The sequence below is a fragment of the Cygnus atratus genome, chromosome 4, assembly GCF_013377495.2.
Source record: "Cygnus atratus isolate AKBS03 ecotype Queensland, Australia chromosome 4, CAtr_DNAZoo_HiC_assembly, whole genome shotgun sequence".
Classification (NCBI taxonomy): domain Eukaryota; kingdom Metazoa; phylum Chordata; class Aves; order Anseriformes; family Anatidae; genus Cygnus; species Cygnus atratus.
Genome location: NC_066365.1, coordinates 36,838,914 through 36,861,762, shown reverse-complemented (window position 1 = coordinate 36,861,762; position 22,849 = coordinate 36,838,914). Strand labels below are relative to the sequence as shown.

General features: G+C 41.2%; 1 protein-coding gene across 6 annotated transcripts in view; it reads right to left on the bottom strand.

Moving 5' to 3' along the window:
• Positions 1 to 22,849, bottom strand: part of RNF150 (ring finger protein 150) — a 122,699-nt gene that overhangs the window by 13,134 nt on the left and 86,716 nt on the right. For 5 of the 6 annotated variants that reach the window (XR_007708259.1, XM_050710643.1, XM_050710642.1 and 2 more), the window contains exon 6: positions 21,096 to 21,306. Coding sequence is in view for 5 of the 6 variants with exons in the window: in XM_050710643.1 (XP_050566600.1) it covers positions 21,096 to 21,306 (211 nt within the window). In the remaining variant the exon portion in view is untranslated. Of the gene's footprint in view, positions 1 to 4,417; positions 4,490 to 21,095; positions 21,307 to 22,849 lie in introns of those variants that run through there. The other variant, XM_050710645.1, reaches the window with a different exon arrangement.

Here is a 22,849-nt window from a genome sequence, read left to right as displayed (position 1 = left end):
GGTTTTGCACTCACAGAGGCCTCACTCCTGCTCCCTTCTGTGCTCCTTCCAAGAAGGCTGCATCTGACTGCACTCTGATGTCCCTAGGACGTGGGCTGTGCAGTAGGACTCTCCTAAAACTACTCTTCCTTGCACCAGATGCTGAGATTCCCTACACGTTCACACGGCTGGAAAAGCTGCAGAACCCGCTGGCTGGGCTAAGAGGTCTGCAATCAATCTGCACCCAGGAAATCAACAGAAAAAGAATACAGTAAAATGTTATTCAGCTAAAGCTGCTCAGCATTGAACACGTGTAAAGTTTGCCTAAGATGATAGACTTCTTTCCCCCTCTGGACCTCCAGGTAGCTCTCTGCTATTACATCCTTCTGGGAGTAAGTAGGGAAGTATTGATTATTACATGTCAAATGAGAGCTGTCACCAAATGTGTAATTCATCTACTGAAAGTGTAACTAAAGGCAGCAATCTCCTATTCTTGTGGATTAAAAACATGGGCCACAGCAATAAACTATTCAGCTGGGAGACAGTCTCCCTTCCCTCATCTATTATCAGCGCTCCATGAACTAATTCAGCATACTAAGAACTCAGTCTTGCACTCCATGCAATTAAACCACTGCACGGAGCTGTGCAGCTGCTAATGATTTTCTTCATCTTATGTCAGGAATCAGAGAGCAAGAAAAAGCTGCTATTGTGCTACTGACTTAGGTGTAACCTATTTGCCTATCTTTAAAGCTGAGCATTTAGCACAAGTCATTTTTCTTTCCAGACTTTCCATTCTTGACAGTAGATGCCCAGCTTTGAGGAGAAATGAACAATTATTGATTTCTTCATCTAATTAAATACTTAGAAAAAAATATTATTAGTTATTACCCCATCTCTAGGTGGCAGAAATTGTAGAGCAGACAATGGGACTCCAAAACCTGGTTCTGACAATAAATATATGGCAAAAAATGGGCTTTACTTCATTACTCATTTCACACTTTCACTACTGTGAAATATATCCAATTTCATACCACTTCATCTTCTGAAGGTAGAACCAAGCCGATTCACACAATCTCAGGTGACAAGTATGCCCTCAGGTATAGAAAAATATCTAAAATTTATATGGTGGCATAAACCTTATTCTAATCTGGTGCTCACTTCTATTAAAAAAACATTGTCCCCAGTCAGATGTGTCTCAAAGCATTTTGCTCCAGAAGAAAACAGAAATGTGACCATCAGCTGGAGCTCTGAGGACACGAGAAGAAAATACATCCAGGGTCATTAGAGGCATCAGTATGGGACCTTTACAAAAACAGATTCTGGTCAGGACAAAGCCACAGTGACCTGCTGAGGCAAGCAGTGTTTTTCAGACTTTGCTTCCAGTGTAACAACCTGAACACGCTATCCATCACATTTGATTTATGACAGGGAGAGAGGAGACATTTCTAGAGCCCTCCATTTTTCTTTGCCCAAGCACGCACTTTACTATTACAGAGCTTATTGCTCCCTCTCAGCGGAACCTTGCCACAGCATCGCTTTGCTGCTTATGATCCACAAAAAAAAAGAGCACAGTCCTATTAAGTTAGTACTTCAAATGGCAACTAGTTCCACAACAGTACCAATCATATTTCTTTTATTGCTATGACCGTCTTCTGTAAAAACACTATTGATTCTTAAAATTATTCTCGAATTAATCATCCAACACTTTTTATTGGATCATTTGATAAAATAAGTGCCAAATTCCTTCCATATCATCTTGATAATCATAACACTTTAGATCAGGCCATAACAGCACCAACAAAACAACTGAAATAAAAGGCACTAAAAAATGCCTATAAAATCTCTAATGCAAAAGAAGCAGTGGGAATATGTTTGAGTGGAGAGGGTTATAAAAAACCTGTTACTAACACGGTTCTTTTGTACACAGAGGCTAATAAAATGGATGAAGAAGTCTGGCTGGCTGCAATTGAGAACATAGTCCTGGGGAAGTGTTTTATTGGTATTCCCTAGCATTTCAGACAAACTTATCTGCACAGCAAGGGGAAAAAGTACTTGAGCATAGTAAGTCTTTTTGGAAGAAAAAGTTGGAGTCTTTTCTACAGACAACAAGCCAGAGTTCTGTGAATGCACTAATGGCAACATTGCTTCATCCTGAGGATAATGCAGACAGCATCTGAAACACGTTGCAAAGACTATCCAAACATCAGCACACCAGAAAGAACCAAATGCTGTGACCTGACGAGGTTCAGTTAAGAAATCATTTCAAAAATGCGTTTAACTGGATCTAAGTGGCCAAGGGACTTCATAGGTGGGCCCGGACATGACATAAAACACAAGTATCATTTGCACAGCCAACTTGTGTTATGTTAGTGAGTGAAAGGGTAACAAGCTTTCTTTAATCTTTCTGTAGGAGGTATATCTTTGGAGAATATACAGCATCTTTTCATGGGAAATAGCCAAAGATGCAGTTCCTCATCTTCAAACGCCCTGCGGTATGAAGGGGTAGCATCACCATCATTCTAGAGATGAGCTACTGAGAGGGAGAGACATGACTGTTCAAAGTATTCACTAACTCTGGGTGTCCAAAGAAGAAATCAATCCTACAACTCATTTTTCAGCTGCAGCATTAACCTACACATTGTATGCCCCACGCATATCTTCTGCTACCTTCAGGTACAGCTGTAAGTATTCAGTACTTCTGGAAATCATCTCAGTATCTCAGATTAAACATCAAAAAAAAAAGGTGGGGGGACACATATTAGTAATGCAACCAATTTTCTGAAGCCTAAATTTGGGCAATAAACTTTAATACCAGTTACCTGAGAAGACATCTTGTGTTTTGGCAAGACCAATAAACAGCATGGAAAGTATCACCACCCAAATGTTCTATCCAAAAAGGGAAAACAAAAACAAACAAACAAACAAAAAACAAAACAAAAAAAAAACACAAATAAAGACATATGATATAAAACACATGGAATAGATAGCAAACACATTCGCAGAAAGTTGAGCAAAAGGGGCAGAACACATACCAGATGTTATTGCATGGAGACACTTGGACCTGATTGGCTGGAAAAGCAAATTTTTTTTTTCCACTTATATATATATATACATTTTAATGAGCACATACTACCTCTCTGGAGTTCTGTCCATGAACCAATATACAAGTCTTTGATATTCACAGCACGTAGTAAAATCATTTTAGGAGTCAACACTTTGGTGATTTGTCTTCTGCCTATAAGAAGCTGGCTGACATTTTGGGAACTCTTGATCAGCTGTCTCAGAGGGGAGCTGCCAGCCCTCTTTGTGATACAATGAACATGCCTCTGCCAAGTATGACACAAGAAAACCTAGAATTTTTGCTTCTGATATGCTTTTCTCTTTCTCCTTACTCTTATGGGTCATGCTCATTATGTTCCTGCCCTTGGACCAGCACGAAAACTCCTTCTGTGGCCTAGTTACTGCAATATCATTTTCTCCTCTCCCCATGCCTAGGGTCTTTCCTCTTGTCGCTTGGAAACTCAGTCAAAATATACTAAGAGAAATTATCTGAACAGTTGATGCAGTCATCGCACTAAGGTCTCTTGCACTGACCTCCATTCTCTCGTACCAGCTAATCCCCATGTTTGATTGCCAGACAAGAGCCATGCTGCTTCCTTTGCAGCAGGGTGTCCAGCCTCTTAAACCTTTTTCAAAGCTGCTTTTCCCTTCCTCCTGGAAGCCCTCCCACTGTCTGGAAGATGAGAGCAGCAGTGGGATGATGCTGCACGCCCTTCTTACCATTTGCCGCTAGACACTGTCAGTGCCAACATGCCACACCAGCTGTAACTCTGGTCAGGAGAGCATGTTCATTTGATGACCATGGCAAATTTTAGAAATAAACGTTAAAAATTATTGTTATTTAGAACATATGAAATTATTCATGCATTCGATTCAAAATCAAAAAATAAGATCTCTCATAAAAAGGGAAAAGATTCAGAAATACCAAAGAACTGTGCTGCAACCACATGGCAGTTTTGATCTTAAGGACCTTAGTGACTTAAAGATTTTCAATTGTGAAAGATTTTAGCTACTTTTGGTAACATCCTGACATTTCCTACACTTCTCTAAGAATCTTAAGAAACATTAAATTAAATTTTCCATTTCACGTTGAACAAACCCTCCTGATACCTACCCTGAAGTCAGCCCTGCCATTCCTGTGGTTGGCCAGGAAGTTGAGTTAATTTACAAAAATGACTGAAAATTAACTTAAAGAAAGGTTTTCTAGGTTAGCAGCTGAACAGGCTGGCTCAGTCACAGGGCAAGTATTGCAGCTAACTTCAGGAGAGAAGCATACTGAAAGCATACTGAAAGTACAGAAAGGAAGAGGTGCTCCCTTCTTTTCAACATCTGCAGACTGTCCCTGCTGCACCACGATGCTAAACCTATAAATTGTCAGGTGAGCTCTGGAGGCTGCTTTTTTACTTTGTTTTCTTGGCAGCTGCTGGATGACCAGGACTCCTCGGTGATGCTGCAAAACAAATAGCATTAAGTGATGAAGTTAAAAATGATCATGCTTGTTCATGTCAACAGTACGTAAGGAATATTGCAAGGGCTTCTCCAGTAGCCGAGGTGAGAAGTGAGGACGTGTTATATGCTCTACGGCCTACTGGCAGGCTGGCATAATAAAGGGACTTTACATACAAGAAGTATAACCACACAATGTAACTGTGTATATCACAGCTTCCATGGGCTATATACTGGTGACTGCTGCTGTCACTGAACTTTTCTGTTTATATTTTAAGAACACATGTCAGCAGTGCACTCTGCTTCCTGCAAGCCTGAAAGCAGAAGGAAATTACAGTCTGACTCAGACGCATAATGCACTAGATTCAATGAACAAGTACCTAATGGTAAGAGAAACTTCAGTTCTGTTCTTTTCTTAATGAGCACAAGGAAGAAGCATCCCTTCAGAGTGATATAGAGACGCCCTGGCCAACACCACACAAATCTACACCACAGAGGTATTGCAATCCCCCCAGGTATGATACAACATCAAACCAGAAGACTCAATGTAAGCTACGGGTTTCAAAAACCTTTTTCTTGGTCTGATCGTGACCTCTCCTTGGGGGACTCCTTCGCAGCTGCGGCTGCACAAAGCTGAGGTCGTTCTTTCTCATTGCTGGTCCCTACTGACCACACCTGCACAGCAGCTCTGTTGTGCTCTGCTGCTCTGTGCCCTGCTCCTGGCTGGAAGGAGTGAGAAAAGGGATGCTCGCCCCACGGGCACCCTCCTCCCTGCTGCAGCAGCTGAAGAGCCTGTCCCAGAGCGCCTGTGGCTGGGTGGTGGCTGGGGCTCCGCAGCATCTGCTGGTCCAGAGCGGGGCCTGGGGGAAACTGCAGCCTACCGCTACGATCTGTGCCTAATGGTTTCGGCACTGTTGGATCCTGCAAAGGCAGCCAGAGCCATGGCATGCCTGGGAATGCCACCTCTGGCACTCAGGGGAAGACGAGAAGTGGGATTTAGTGCTTGGAGAAGCAGACCAAAGGCACAAGACTACGACATCAAAGGGGGGCCTGCAGAGCCAGATCTGGTGAGGCTGTTTTAAGAGAGATCAGTTTATTGCAGCTTTTATTCAAGGACGCCAGAAGCTTCTCACTCTTACTTCAGCTCATGTACACGTGGCTACTAGCCAGCAAAAATCTGCATGGGGGCAATTAATTGTGAGAACTTGTTGTCAAACGTAGGCTGCTGTGACAAGCAGAAAAAAACATTTCTGCTTAATCACCATGAACTGCTTCCTCAACTACAAGTATGCACACAGCTGTAAGAGAAAACAACAGCTTGCTTTAAAGTGAACTCCTGTTAATTCTTGAATGAGGGGGTTGAACAAGCTCATGCTAGTCTGGCTGAGCTTGCTCATCATGGCAGCATGTGCACGATTTTCAAATCTGCCTCTTTAAATACCACTTACTGCATAAGCTCTCAAAAACCCGAGGTCACTAGCAAGCCATCACACTGATGAATCATAGACTGAACTTTCAAGAGCAGTTACAACAAACAGCCCTATGCAAAGGCATCACAAAAATGGCTGTGCATGTATATTAGAGGATTTAATGAGAAAACACACAAGGAGATTGCTGAAAAGCCCAACAGTGGTGGGATTACTTGAATAAAATGCATGCACATCATCTTTCCTACTATGTCTCCTGCCTTCTTTCCCACAGGTTCCACCTGGGTTCTCAGGACATTTCCAGGATAAAGGGACAAGTCATTAGCCCAGCACTTTCTGGGCTGTTGAATTTTGTGCGTGTCACTAGAAGTAACTTTCTCACCATCCATGCTGGTGATGATGATCCTTGGCTGAAATTTCAATCCATTAAAAACATCCATAATAAAAACTTCACCCAGGGATGTCTTCTTATTAAATATGAAAAAAATGCACATGCTAATGAAGCCAAAAGAGAAATAAAAAGCACCAACAAATCACAGTCATGGTGGAAGAACCGATGTATGGGATGTCATCTTTACTATGAAGCAAAATACAGCTTTTAACAGTGTAAATTCTACCTTAAGGGGAAACAGTCTTCCTAGTATAAGGGAACAACACGCCTGAGAATGGGGCTGGCTCTGCTGTACCAACAGCTCCAGTGCCTAAGGCAGGGCACAGCTGTGGGACTGCTGTGCCTGCCAAGTGTGGGCAGATTAGGATGGCATTCAGTGGTCATCCGCCCACAAGGTCCAGCACCTCTGCACTACCCAAGGGCTGCCCACAAACAGCAGACATACACAGAGACTGTAACGTTTTGTGTCACGATTCCTCTGCTGCCGCCTTTTCCTCTGACACCACGCAGTGAAAGCAGTGTTTTGCCTTCTGCCAGCCACACGTGGCCTTCCAGGATTTGACCATCTCCAGTCTCCCACCATACGCTCATGCCCCTGTAGGACTGTCAGATACATGCCCCCAAAACACTGGGACACATTTGACCAAAGTGGTTTGCTCAGGTTAAAGATCAATTCTTTAAGTCCATAAAAATGGAGAATACATCACAGAAACAGCACAACAACCCAGTGAAAATATGTTCTTGAACTCTACAGGACAGTCTAACCTGATTTGAATTGGACAGCTCAATTATATATTTTGTTAGAGGCCATGGCTTATCTACTTACTGTAGCTCAAAAGATAAATATTGATTTAAGTGCACTTTGGCTGTGGAAGAAATCTCTTGAGAAAAAAACAGAACAGAACCATGGAGCCTCAACTGCACAGTGTCTCGGTGACTCTGTAAGGGGTCCCCTGTCTAAAAGCAATGAGAGTGCTTTTCAGTCTCACCAGCTTCAGAGAGTGGTTGAGGTTGGGAGGGACCTCTGGAGGGTGTCTGGTCCAGCCCCCTGCTCCACCTTGTACTGGAAGACGTAGTCATTTCTGAAGACAAGGCATCAGCCCCAATGCCACGTCCTGCAGCTAGCTCTGACGCAGGCATTGGAATGAAGTAAGAACTTGAAGATGACTACAGCCATACCCTATATCTGTACTATTTCTGCAATGCTGAGATGGGCACGCAGGTAAACAGACGTTCTTCTGAATACATGGAGAGGCCAGTCCAATTGATTAACCGAGTGCTTTTGCCTGCACAGAACACTAAAGAATTAATAGGATGATCGATTAAATAAAACATGAACATTCAGCCTTCCATACAGAAGAAACAATTTCATCCATTTATATGTGCATTCTTAATGAAGAAAAATAACGTGACAAGCAAAAGTGTCAGCCCTTAATTTCATTTAAATTGCAGTAGTTTTTAAAAAATAAATTCTAGATGTTTTCAAAGTAACATATTCTTCTAATTTGAATTTCCTTCCTACAAGTTTCTTACAGTCTTTATATACTTTTGAGGCCACTAGGACTACTTAAAAACTCTACAAGAAAGCTTTAATATTCAGTTTCACAGAATCCTTAGATAAGGAAATTTTACCCAAACTGAGAACAGTCTAAACTTCATTTCTAGTGTGCTGTGTTCAGATGCATTCTTGATAGGTACATGTATCCCATCCACCCTCGTGCACACACGGAGAGCACAGCCCTGTCCTTCACTGAACACTGGCAAATACCGAAGATGCGTCAGTACCAACTGCTGGAGCTTCCATAAATGTCTCCTTTAAAGTAATGTGAAATGCTTCACTGTTTTCAGATTTTTCATCTTCTCTGGAGTCTAAGTGACACTGTTGTTTTAAGACAATAATAGCAAGAAAGGGCAGATAGCACAGAAATCATACTTCAAAACAGCTTCAGCAGAACAACTTATTTTTTTTTTAAATGTGGAATATTTCTCTTTACTTAAAGACAAAGCCTTAGGAGACTTACTCTGCAAGGGACGTCCTGGGTAGTTGAGCCTACTCTCCACTATTGTAGTGGCTGCACAATATAATCCCTTTCAGATTTGCTAGAAATTAGTATCATTCACTGTATGAGCTCCCCAGCCTCTTACTTCATCTCTTTGTCAGTGCAGAACTGCAGCCAGATGTCAGTTAAAAGCTATCACACCTACTTTTCAAAAGAACCCGTCATGTAACATCAACCCACAGAGATTAAACTTTTTTTTTTTACATCCTCTGATGACAGATGAGTTCAGCTACTAACACTCCTTTCTTTTAAACCTCACAAACCTATCAAACCTTGCAACACGTCTTAGATTCTGGTGTAATTATACAGTTTTTGAACAGAAATTATTCCAGCTCTGATCTTTCCTGCAGCCTACTCAACAGTTTTGCTATCAGCAAGAGTTTCCACCCATGGCTGTGGCCATCTCTGCTCCGATTGAGGACTGAATTTGCCCCCGGTCACAACCTGCATTCTCCCTATCAAAATGTGAACTTTTGCACTCCATACTTCCTAAAATGAGAGCTTTCCACTATTCAGATGGCTTACATACCATGAAGGTCCCTGTGTGCCACAGGGCATTTGTAGCAGAACGTGACTTGTGCCAGGCTGTGGGCTGGCATTTAGCACGGGATGCAAAATGGCTCAAGTTGCTGTGGACATCTATGGACTGACAGGCGGGGTATGACACTCTCAGCGGTGGTTTAATCTATAAATCTTGTATAACTGAGATTGAGTACTAGTAGGATGAGAATAGTAGACTTATACAGCTGAAAACAGTCCAGAATATCCAGCAGAAATGCTTGCCAGGACTGCCTGTAAGCCTAAATAATTGAATCTCATTTAATTCGTATATACAGAGCTGTCTTTGGGAGAAATGTGGCTCTTTCCATTAGTTTAGGAATCAGAAAAAAAAGGTATGGAGACTGCATCAAACCTACTATTTTTGGAAAAGTAAAAACTAAGGTCCTTTGTGTCTCTTTTAAGGTGCTTTCATAGTTTGCTTAAAGGACCTAGCAGTACTTTTGATGTAACCAAAAGCATTCTATAAGGAAAGAAAACCAAGTATATTTAAACTCATCACAGGCACATGAAGCGTGGATTAAAATATGGCTAAGAGATGTACAGAACCACCATGTACTTGGAACAGAAATGTCCAAAATGTTCTCTTCTCTTAGCAGGGCTAGTGTACTAGATAACATCCTGACAAGCTAGGCTGTGTATATTAATGCACTTTCATATAAAAGCATACGAGTACAGAACAACAACTGAGAAAAGTGTTCATAAAGAAAAAGGTCAACAGTTTCATTTCTTTGACAATGCTGCAGCAGCTCAACATGTTTGTTTTTTCCTATTAAAAAATATAAATCTTTGATCTGCCAGGCCAGGCCTGCTACATTCGAATCTTGTCTGAAAACGCATCCACAAAAATCACTTATTTAAAGAAAAAAGTCAGCCTTTACATAAACTGAAACCAAACTAACAAGCATATTGAGTTAAAGATTTTTAATTAATTTAATTAACCCCCTTTCTCCTTCCTGCCCATCTCCCTTTCCTCACTAAAATGAGTCTTTATGAACAAGGATATGGCACAATTTAACTTGATCTGACTCCCTGATATGTGTGGCCAACTGTTTTGTCTCATCACCCTAAAGCAAGTGTACAAGCAAACTCTCTCTCCTTATTCGACCAGCTCCTCTTTCCTTTCCTTGCTCTCAGTTCACACAAGTAACATCACAACAAAGCTAGCTCTGCTTAGCTGCTTCCAAAATGCAAGATGTGACAATTAAAACCCAGAGAGAGGCAACCATGACAATAAGCAGTAAGACTAACACAATCTCACCTAAATGCCACTAGATCCAGCCTGAAGGGCACCTCAGTCCTAGCACCCAGGTTGACTTGTCCTTGAGGGCCTGTGGTCGGTTGGTAGGAAACCCAGTAGGAACATCAATAGGAAACTGGTCTTGGGTTACATAAACCTAGGGCCGTTTAAAATTTCCCTACAAATAAGCTTGCAGTCACAATGTAGTTTCAGGTGAACAGCTTCTGGCATCAGAATCCCCCCTCCAAGCTATTGATTTCACTATGTATTTTTGCCGAAATGCTCAAGAGAACAAGAAGAAGGCCAAGACAGATACATCCATTTCCGGAGTTTCTTCTCAGACCAGCGGAAGGGAAGGTCAATTTAAGTTCTGACAAACTGCAGCTGGAATATTACAATAAAATATGGTCATCAGGTCACTTGGACATCAAGACCTCCCTAACTCTTTACAAGTACATCTCCAAATTGCAACAGAGCAATTTTCAAACACTGTTTCTCTGTATAAAATGATTCTGTCCATTTCAATCTTGCTGTGAATATATACTCCTATTCCAACTTCTTTTGAGTTGTGAGTGTTCACACTCTTCAGAGTTGTAGAAGAAAGAGATATGCACTGATAGGAACCTGGAAAAGTTAAAATATCAAAGACTGTCTCGGAACCTGGAAACCAACCATATAACTTCAAAAAATGAAAATGCCTCTGCACTGATTCATTAGTTCTCCTGGGAACACTACTGCAGTCAGAGTCAACATTTTATGAAATTAAGTTCAGCTTTAACCCCTTCTGCCCTTCTTTTCTATCCAAATTCTTCAATTTCAACTCTACTCTTCAAGCAGTGGTGGTTCCAGAAGACTATTTAGACCTTGGGAGTTTTGTTTTGTAAACTAAAGGTAAAATATTGTTACATTATTTATGTAGTCTGAAAAGAGGGCTCTTAGAAGCTGAATATAAATTTACAGTGTATTTTCTGTTTTTCCAAGGAAAGTGAACTTGCATGTTTCAATCATAATCACAAAGAAACTTTAGGATTAATTTTAAAAAGACAGAAGAAACAATTACTACAAATGTAATTGTTTCCACCCTGTGGAATATACAGCCATTACGGCAGTTTAACAAGGCACTTTTGAGGGTGAACAACTGAAAATATAGTCTTCCTATCACAGCTTTTCTTAAAAAGTGTTTCTTTTAAAGTGTACCTTTAGGCTGCAAGCTGCTCAGCATCTGGGAATGCACATTACATCTCCCAGAGCAGGTTGCAGAGGGTCATTTTTCTAAAGTATCCTACTCTGAGACTATTTTGGCCTTACAGACTGATAGCTTTTCATGCGCAGAAAGACAATTTTCTGGTGCCACTACCTTTTCAAAAAGCAATTATAAAGAAGTAATAAAGTTTAGCAATGTCTCATCTTCAATATTGCCTGCACATGAGGCAAAACCTGAAGCAAGGTTTGTCATATGTACCTGACATCACATTTGGAGGCTGCCTTCCAAAGTAATATTAGCAGCTGAAGATATTGCCGTATTTACCTAACTGCAAAAGGAACTGGCAGATCTGAAACCTTTTTCGGGTGATTTATTTTTTTTTTCACTGAGATGTTACAATCTAATAAAGCTATTTCAGCTAAGTGCTTTTCATATTCTGCTATGCTTCTCTGACTTTGCTAGTAGTATCTTTGTTCAATACATTTTCAATGCATTTTCCCTGAAGGAATATGGCTCTTCACTGTCTTACAGCACTATGCTACCGAGATAGTGGCAAACATAACAGAAATTCGCCACAGAGATCTCCAGGTAAGTTCTTTTGCACATTAATATCTGTATTAACATAGGGTTTAATTACTGTCAAAACAGACTGTATGTTCTTGTCTGCTCTCTGAGTGCCTCAGATAGATATGTTTCATATGAATTACAATGAAAAGAACAGTCACAGGTCTGCACTTGCAAAAGATAGTCACAATAACATACCGAGTTGAGTGGATATTCCATCATATATTCCGTGGGCACTCTGGAAGCCCAGATATTCATTAATGCAGCTCTGATGCCACTGTGCACTATGCTGAGTACAGCCTCAGTGTATTCCTCAGGATATTGACCTTGTCACTAGAATGGCAAAGATGGCATCTAGTTGGGCTGGAAAACAACTGTGTGGTCCTATTTTCAGCATCTAAGAATATCAGGACCTACCCACCTCTCTCTTCCCCCCAGACCCCAAGGCAGGAGAAAATCCTTTCCTAATACTCAGGTCAGCAGCTGGGATATTTCCTTTCGGATGTTGGGCTTGACCTGTTACCTACATTTCTTCTGGTCATTCATGTTTTCCATAGGCACCCAAAGCCAGTTTCTCCACCTGGCCTATCAGTTTCAAAGCATCAGCTTCAGGATCTATCTTCACTTAAAATTGCCCACACCCAGCACAAGGAGATGAGTCCAGTTCCTAAAGATTTAGTGAGAACTCTCACATCTAGGTGAACTGACCTGGCTGCTGGGGTCACCCTCAAGCATCCCTGAAGCACCCTGAATTCAGCTGGAGTTGGAGGTAAGTAACAAAAGAAAGAGCTGTCTCAAAAACACGCTAGGACATGACTGGTCTCCTTCCATGAGCAAATACGATTACCATTTTTTTAATATTTTTTTTTTGCTGCCCCTACGAGAATCTGGAGAAAACTTAAAGAACATCACTTTTGGATGCTTCTTGCAGGCCAAATATCTCCTGAAACACTATTTATCTGTCAAACAAAACCACACAGGCATGCACACGCACAGCTCTTTCACTTACTCTGTTTCTAAAGGAAACTCAGACCTGCTGGTTACAACACACGAAATGTACGTGCAGGCACACTTGTGATCCCTTAAATGCTTGTGAGAAACCAGATGGTTTCCAGGTGCAAAGTGATTTTCTTCCATGTTCACAGACTAGCCTAGATGAATAAGGAGAAAAACACAATGACTAGAAACAGCACATCAGTAGAGCTTTTGCCTGGCTTACTTCTTCATTTGAGTCACCTTCAAACTTGTCGTGACACTATGAGAGCACTGGAGCGAATGTATGTTCCATTATGAAGCGATGCAAGCAGCATCAAAGATGACTGTGGCAAATACGGCACTACTTTCTCTGAGCCACTCCAGTATCTCAGCCTCATGCTTTCACCCTCCCGTAGGCACAGCTGGCTTTTCACTGTCGTTTCTTTCCCCACTAAATCTATTAGATTTGTTTGCTTTCTGTATTTAATCATAACTTAATTATTATAATTTATAATTACAATTTAATTATAATTTATTATAATTATAATTATAATAATTTAATATATTATAATTTATAATTATAATTATAATATATATATTATATATTTATAATATTATATATATAATTATATTTATTATATATTATATATTTATAATATAATTATAATTTAATGTATGCAATGTAACCCATGAATTTTTCAGAAGTGGCTCCATCCATTACTATCTGTATATATAATGACTGCTACAGTAGACCCTGACAGGGGTTTCTGGGTTCTGTGCAGTACGTTCAAGCATTAATTTTGCTTTGCTTATCTGCTTGAAACAACGGCAGCAACCAGCAGGACTGACCCTGGAAGCCTGCCTTTTCTCTGCCTGCCCAGCTACAGGGTTGCTGCTTGGTCTGACTTCTTAATTCTTACTTTCAGGTACTGATCCCAGCTGGTCCCTTGTGTCTTCCATTTGTCTTTGTTCCTGAATTGATCAGAAAAAAGATTGAGAATCTCTGTAGCACATTGTAACTTAACAAGCTCTTCCTGATGACTTCAGTGGAGGCTTTTGTGTAAAAACTGATGAGAACAAAAACTCCACAGACATTAGAGACTGAGATTGAATCCCAAATAATCAAGCAGATTGCATGTAAAATGCTGAACATCTCTTGCAAGGCAAGGCTTTCATTCTCCAAGAATAAATCAAAGAGAACAACTAGTATTAAGTTATCTCCCTGCAGTTCAGATTTGCATTTGACTCTACATTGTTTGTTGATTTTTCTTTAAACACGTTGTTGTTCAATGTTTTATCTAGATGCCTGCCTGAGACAGTGAAGTATAAATAAAGATATAAGTTACCTCACCCCGATCCCAGTCCTCAGATCCCGTTCTCCCCGTACACATATAATGCATGAGCAGAACAATTGGAAATGGTATTTCTAGGGACATATTTGTGTGCCATCACAATTTTTACAATGGCACTTTTCCTTACTAATTGAGTTTCATCATAATAGATAATAAATCCCTTATGTCTTTCATATTCAGACACCATTAACAAGATGCTTGTATACTCTGGTGTGACAATTCAAATGAAATTTGAAACTTCTTGTTTACTTTGCCTATTTGTTTATTCTGATTTCTGTGCAAAACAGACAGCTGTGTAGGGTCTAGCTGTACTTCTGAGATACTGAGCTTGTTTTTGGCAATAGCATTGTTATAGCTGGCTTATTCGGTCCTCTCTTCTCTTGTACTCCACATTTCTTTCCTCCCATTGTACTGGCACAACTACTTTTGCATCAGGGAACTGATCCAAATGGAAAATAACCCAGGAAAAAATGGTTAGCTTCTGGACTGGGCTCGCAACATAACTGCACAGTAGAAGGGTAACACAGAGGCAGAAATAAGTAATCTGTGACAGAGGCAAGCTGGTAGCTGCCACAGCAATGGTATGCAGAGACATATAAATGGGAGCCTTCACTACTGAAGTACGTTATTTACTTCTTAGCCTCCCCAGCCTTGGCTGCACAGCTGCCACAGAACTGTTTTTGAAATGATTTAAAAACTTGTTGCCCCAGCATTTCACAGACCTCATGATGGGATGCTGATTTTTCTCACAATTATGTCTAAACCACTGGGCAAAGACCATCACCCTCTTCCAGAAACCAAGTCTGGGCCAGCATCTTCCTCTACCACTGCCCCGTGGCTTTCTGCAGGAGAGAAGCACAAGTCTTGTAGGCTGAGATGGAGTCACTACCACATGTACCTACTCTGCACCCTGATAACGCCACAGGGACAGCTCAGCGTGTCTAAGGGGAATAAAAGACATTTGGAAAAAAACATAGTTTCCTGCTTGCTCTATATCCAGTGACAATGTACATAACAGATGTGAAACAGAAAACCAAACCAAAAAAAAAAAGATTTTAAATTGGTCTTTGTTTCGCTGCATTTTGAACATCTTTCTGCTATTTGCTGTACAGAAACGCTTTGAATTTCATGTCTCAACTTATGGAAAGGAAGAGTAGTTTTATAACCGAAAAACTTCACTATCCACTCACATAGCCTGGCAGGAGTCTTTAAGGTATACATAACAATGCAGAAAACATTTTTAGTGCCAGCTATGTTTCACCTGGTGACCCTTTCAAACCACTGCTGGCCTTCCAAACCACCAGTGCTATGTTGGCACTGGTGTGAGTCTCAAAATAAATGTAGGACCTCAGCTCACCGGAATTTTCAGTCCATGATAACTATTTGGTGCAACACCCGCACGAGCTTTTAATAGAGTCACCAGGATTTATGTCATACCCCAGGCACATGGGACCCAATCTGCTCAGTCTTTAACTAGGTCCCACCAGTATTCTGTCTCCAGGATTGTGTTAGGTGCTAATGCAAGTGTTAATAACTTTCAGTATTAACTACTGTCTAGGGACTTTTCCCACCTTTTCCTCCCCCTTTACTTCTGCTTAATAAAACCCTATTAATAGCAAAGAAGAACAGTCAAGTGGTGGTAAGACAACAGTGGATCAGACTCTTATCATGCACTTTCATCCTCTTCCAAAGGCTGATTATTCTTCACAAAGACATTTTAGACATACACAGATCAAAATAATTACGTGAGAAGTTATATTAATAGATTTAATGAAAAGCTATCGAAGACACTTGAAAGTGTCCTAACAGTCATGACAAGCTACTTGTCAGCAGGGTTTTATGGAAGGAACAAAATGGGAGGCAGAAAAGGAACTGCTGATACTCCCTGGACTACCAATGCTGCTCTACAGCCTGCCAAACTCAGCAGACTTTCCAGGTAATGAGACACCTTTGGGGAGAGTTTGTGGTTTTTCATATTAAAACCTCTGCCCATCTTTGCAGTATAATTATTTATGAATTTTACTCCAACTACAGAGACAGTGCTGGTCGGATTTCTGAGGCCTCACGCAGTAATGACAGGACATCACACTGAAGAGAGGATAAAAGCTTGTCTAAATTGAAAATCTAGGGGTATTTACCAACACAGAGCAAAGACTCAGTCAGTGCCTATTATCTACTGCAGAGATTATCAAATACTACATGGGTTGAGGGACATTAATGATCATAGATGCTATAAAAGATGAAAAAAAAATCTACTTTTTCTCTTGCAAGTGTCACAAAACTTTTAAAGCATTTAGATGCTACTTTCCCAGTGAACTACATTTTTAAACCATATCATTCAATCCTGGCTGAGCCTGACCCAAATAATATTGCTAAGTATCAAATCCCAAATCCACCTTCCACTCCTCCAAAGCTGGTGCAGCTCATAACCTCTTCAAGTTCAGACCTTAGCCAAGTTAAGCCTTAGTCTAGCTCACACTCACAATGTCTGTAAAGCAGGAAATTCCACCCATGCTGGATTTTTCAAAGATGTTATACTGACATTTTGTATAACTCAGTACTAAAAAATTGGGCAGCACAAATTGCTATGATGCATTACTGGGGAAAAATATCTTTAGATTATCTTCTTTCATATCGTCTTGAAAGTTGAAAATTAATAGAGTCATAGAATCATCAAATGGTTTGAGTTCGAAGGGACCTTATAGACCATCTAGTTCTACCTCCCCTGCTATGGGCAGGGACACCTCCCACCAGACCAGGTTGCCCAAAGCCCCATCCAGCCTGGCCTTGAACACCTCCAGGGATGGGGCATCCACAGCTTCTCTGGGCAACCTGTGCCAGTGCCTCACCCTCACAGTAAAGAACTTCTTCCTTATACATAATCTAAGTCTACCTTCTTTTAGTTTAAAACCATTATCCCTTGTCCTGTTACTACATACCCAAGAGTCTCCCTCCATCTTCCTTGTAGGTGCCCTTTATATAGTGAAAGGCTGCAGTAAGTTCTCCCCAGTCTTCTCTTCTCTAGGCCAACCATAACTCTCAGCCTCTCTCCATAGGAGAGGTGTTCCAGCCCTCTGGTAATTTTCATTGCCCTCCTCTGGACCTGCTCTATTAGGTCAAAGCAGGAAACTCTGCTGAGATGAACTCTTATGTATTTCACTCATTTTTTCATGCTCCTTTTTTTCCCCCAATTCCAGTTTTTCATTTTTTCCATCCATCCATTTTCAGCAACTGATTACAGAAATACCACATTTTAAGATGCTATCGCAGCATCCTGCATGAAATCCCACCACAAAGCAGTCACTAAGACTACATACTGAACAGTCTTTGGCCTGTAGACATGCCCACGGGACTTGATGAGGGCTTGGATCTCGGTAGAAGCCAGCTGAGAGGTACTGCTCATCCATTTTTTTAGTGCTCAGTGCTACTACACAGAAGAAGCTTGGTTTAGCAAGGAACCCTAGGGACAGGCCCCCCCATGTGAAGACCATCCAGATGTTTGCAGCACACCACATTGCCAAGGGTCCTTTGGAAGCCATTATCTGTTCAGGAGCATGGGGAGAAAAAGGGAGGGAGAGAAGAGGAAATGTCTGCTGAGCACACTCACAGAAATAAAAAGAAAAGCACCGTCCGAGTTCCAGAAATGAAAAACCGTTCTCACTGAAGTAGGTGGGAGCTTTGCCACCAGATTTCAATGGAGACAGAATTTCACCCGATGTGAACAGTACTCTGGAAATATCCTCCCTCCAGACACACTGTGGGAGCCCTTCTGGCTCTGAATGCTCGCTGGAAAGGGAAATTAAAACCAAACCAAGAAAACAATACCAGAATGATTAATCAACAAACCAAAAGGATGCAACAGCAATTAAGCAAAAAGTATTGCAGAAATGGGTGGGAAGAAGCAGCAAGTCCCTTATGTCATGGACCACTGAACATTGCCAGGAAAAAGAAGGGATGCAAAGATGGGTGCTTGTGGTGCTGGGTACAGGCTGCCATGTCAAGTCTGCATTGGAGGCAGTCTACAGAGACTCAGTAACAAGAGGAAGAAAAACTTCTAGCACAGATTCAGCCTCGGAGTATGTTCCTGTCACCAATGCTGCGTAAAGAGGCCAGAATCTAGTAACTTCAGCAAAAATTCCTAGGAGCAATCAGTGTCAGCACATATAAATTCCCAGGCAGGATAGTTCACAGAAAGGGCATGCTTAGCCTTGTGTAACTATGAGGATTCTGGAAATAAGAAATACAAAGCATGAATACAATATGCAGTTGCAATGCCTATTAAATCCCAACTATATGACAGCTATGACCCAGCTATTTAGCCTACAGTTGGCCTCTGATTTAGTTAGCATTTGGTTTCATACCACAATTGTACGGTGGTTCTGGATGCTCCCTTTCACTGGCTTAGAGTTCAGGCTGCCTGAGATGCTAAGCTCTACTTTTCAGAGTGCCTGAACAGCCTCAAAGCCACATATGCCAGCTAGAGGTACAAATTCCCAGCACTGATGGTTGGAAGCTGGGGCTGATTCCAAGGAGCTCATCTTTGCTGTGAGCTCCACTACAAAAAGAGACCAAATGGCTCTGCTTCTGGGAACTACTGCAAATTGTACCACTTTGGATGTGGTGATGACAGCATGTAAACTTCCACACCTACAACTGACTAATATTCAAGTTCTGTATTCCACTGTGAGATGAGAAATCCAGATGAAGATTCCTGGCTACAACATATCAATGATGTGTGAGTGAGCTCTGGGAGCTCTGTGGTTTGTTGCCTCATTACCTGAGTGTTGGGACAGACCCACTGGCCTTAGTGCAAGTTTCTCATCCACGGACTCTGCTGTCAGCCTTCAGGATTGCCAGGTGTTAGGGACTGTTGCCCAATGTCATCACAGGCAAGGGAAAAAAGGGAGGGCATAAAGGCAAAATAAAGCATCTGCAGCCCTGTTGTGCTTTTTCAATCAGTTACTTAGCTGGGAACGTGGAAAATGAAGAACAAATGTGTTTGGATGGACACTAATGCTTTTGCAAACTCTCAAAACAAACCTGGAGGGGGAGAGCATGGCTGGAGAGTTACAGCTCTTGTGCTCCCTGGCTGCCTCTACACCATTGTTACCACTGACGACAAACCAAAAGAACTGCTTCTTGGCATGCCAAGATCCTGGGATGAAAAGCATGAACTGCCCCTAACGCTGGGCTTTACACCGGGCTGCTGGCTTTTCTCAATTTGGGCCACACAGCTGCGGGTGTAAAGGACACATCATGGCCTTTCTTCCCTACCTCAGTACTGAACCTTGTAAAGAGCAGTGGGACAAGGGTAGTTATGTACCAGGGGAGCTGCTGGCTTCAGGAGCATTCAGAGGGTACAGCTGAGACCAGTCTATCTCAGCCTTCAGTAGCATTGTGGCAAAATCTTTCCGTCACAGTTTAAATCAGCCTCAAATGTATTTAAAAACAATTACTGGAAGGAACAAAATAACATCTTGTTTTGAACAGCCCTTGCCAGCACCCAAGGAGGCTTGAGAAAGTCATATCCCACCAGCTGACAGGCTGGCCACAGATCACAGCTGGGTCTATAACCTTGCTGCTCACACCCCTTGCTGGATCCAGTATTTTGACCATAAAAGGACCCAAACTGAAACAAGTACCTAATCCACAAAAGATGAGTTTAAAAATCCACTTCTGGGTCATTTATGGCTAAGGTCACAAGTCCAGTATTTCCAGAAGTTATTTTCACTGCCATGACAGTGGCTGCAACATGAAGGAAAATATGATCATTTCAGCCTAGACCTCTCATGTCTCTCCCATTTTTTACACATCACATTTTTTTGGCGTCACACCCAGGGTCAGAGTAGTATGTAAAAATGCTTGAAAATATTTTTTTTCCAGGACCTGTGTTGGCTACATATACAAGCCTGTATTTTATCACATTCTTCTACCTCCCCTCAAGTATATCTGATGATTTTCTACAATATTCTTGTCAATACTAATGCACCAACTGGTATCAAACAGATATGTATTTTCTACTGATCTGCTATTTTATCTAAAAGTGAGAATTTTAAACAATCCTCACTCAAAACAGCTGACAACCATTCTTTACAAACTGTCAGAAGTAGATTTTCAACAATGAACATCAGAAACATTAGAAACAGAGCCATGCAGACATTTTGAGGGTTACTAGCTCAAATGGCACCTCTTGAACAAGCAAAAACTACACTGAAACCCTCCAAATTTCTCCTTTTTAGTACAAATCGGCAGCATTATTTCACCATGCTCAAGTTTTCAAGTGCAGGACCATCAATCCTTATGAAATGAGAAATTCAAGTATGAATAAATAATCAGACAAGCTTCAGTTGGCATAAGAAGATAAAAAGAAAGGCAAAAACAGAATTCAACATTCTTTTTTTCTTGTCCAAAGGCAGCGGAAGTGATTGCTGCATTTACTATTTATCTTATGATACGCAGGTAATAACTTCCACATGGTCACATAGGCCGGTGAAGAAAGGCAGGCCAAAGGACATGTAAACAATATCTGAAGATGACCATAAATTTGTATTTCTTTGTATTGACTGAAATAGCTTGTTCTTCTGTCCATGTGGGGGACTCCAACTAGAGGTTGTTATCCTACGCACAGATTTGCACACAGGCTGGGAGTGTTTGCACTGCAGCAGAATGACATGATAGTTACACCTACTTACCCTGTAGATTTCCACTTGGCTTAAAGTAAGGTCACTGCTCCAGTAAAAAAGGCCTCAAAGGCCATTTTCCCCCATTAAATATCGGTTTGTGATTCAGGTTTCTAATAATTTCTTTCAGTGCAAATTCTGCCAGAAAGAGGAACTTACTGCTTGTTGTGAAGTTACCCTCCCCAGCCTGGGGAAAGGAGTCTACATCTTGGATGACTTGTAGCACTCCCACAGTCCGCACTGGGGGATCCAGAGCAACAGAGCTCTCGTTCACTGTTGTATCGCTGGCTCCTGTTATCTGGTTGGTTGGAGGTCCTCCTACGGACGCTTCCAAGTCCGGAGGTATATCATCCATGCAATCCGCGTTTGGCTAATGGGAAGAAAAAGAAGAAAACTGAGCTTTGATTTTATAAAAACATTTAATTTACTTGCTCCTACTTTTTTAGGCTTTTTCATTTTCTCTTAAACCCACCACTCCTATTGTCATTTTCTTGATTCCCATGGAACTGCTTATGAACAAGCACTGAAAATGGCAACATAAGATGAATAAACATGCACAGTTTGCTTGCTTAAAACCTATTAATGCAATCTGTTGGAAGAAAGATCCAAAGCATGCATTGGAAATATTCAGTGCTAGACTGTCACTTACAATCTCTAAATATCCTTATTTATACTTCTTAAAGGCTTTGGGAGCATGTAAATTGAAAAAATAGTTCACTTATTGATATGATCTGCTCAACACAGGCAGATTGCTGAGTCAGATTACGAATGTAAACACAGACAGCAGCTGAAGGGGGATGATTATCGTTTCTCTAAATATACATTTTATTGAGCTGATATCAGAGATTTCAGGAATAGGAATTCATGGAACTGCCTGTGGGCGCATCTATGTGTGGGGTGCGAAAATAGAAGCTAAAACTGTTGATAAGACAGTATTTTAACATGAAAAGATCTTTTTCTTTGCTAATGCTGTATTTTCTGCATAAATAAAATGATGAGAAAAGAAACAAACAAACAATATTGGAAAATTGAAGAGTTTTATTCAGATCAGACTCCTTCTTGGTTTGCGATTCAGACAGCATGGATGGAAGTTCTCTGTAATTTCTTCTTTCTTGCAGTTTTATAGTGAACATGACTACCCCTACAGAACGAGCCAAGCTTTTCAAGTCAGGTGCCTGCCTTTCTATTGAGCTTACAGGGAAGCAATGAGAGGGTGTTTTGTTGTGCACCTTTTGCACTGCATCCTTAACCTTAAAGCATGTATTTGGGGAGAACACTGAGCATTCAAGTGGGCAGGGAGGACTGTTTGTCCAGCAAGAAGACCACATCCAAGCTGGGCAACTAAGAAGTCAGCTAATTCCTACCCCTGATTTCTCTAGGCCTGTTTAAAAGTCTGATGCTCCCCTTCACACAGCAGTGACTTCTATGGAGTTCCCCATAAACACTGGCGTAAAACATAGGAGTAAAAGGTTCTTTTTGCTCTCAGAGGAAACAGATTCTTGTGCCATTATCCCACACAGCTGGGTCTAGTTCTCCCCAAGGCATGGAGAAAACTTTTTTGCATAACTATTTCAAGATCTGGACTTGAAGTTTTAACGTACCATAACAAAAAGCAAGGATAATTCAGAAACGAGGATACTGTTTGGCAGGCCCAAAATGACAGAGGGGCATTTCAAGGTTGAGCTGCAATTACACAGATACATTGTTAAGCTAGGAAACATAAATTTATGTATACCATTATTGTCCAGGAGTCCAGAAGTCATCTGGATCAGTCAGTTGGGCTTCCTCTAATTTCAATAGCCTGAGATAATTTTGCTGTGTGATTCATCCCGCCCTACGGTAAGTGCTATGAATTGCCCTTTCTACCTTCCTACTGCTCACCACTAAACAGAGAGGGGGCTTAAGCTGCTAGA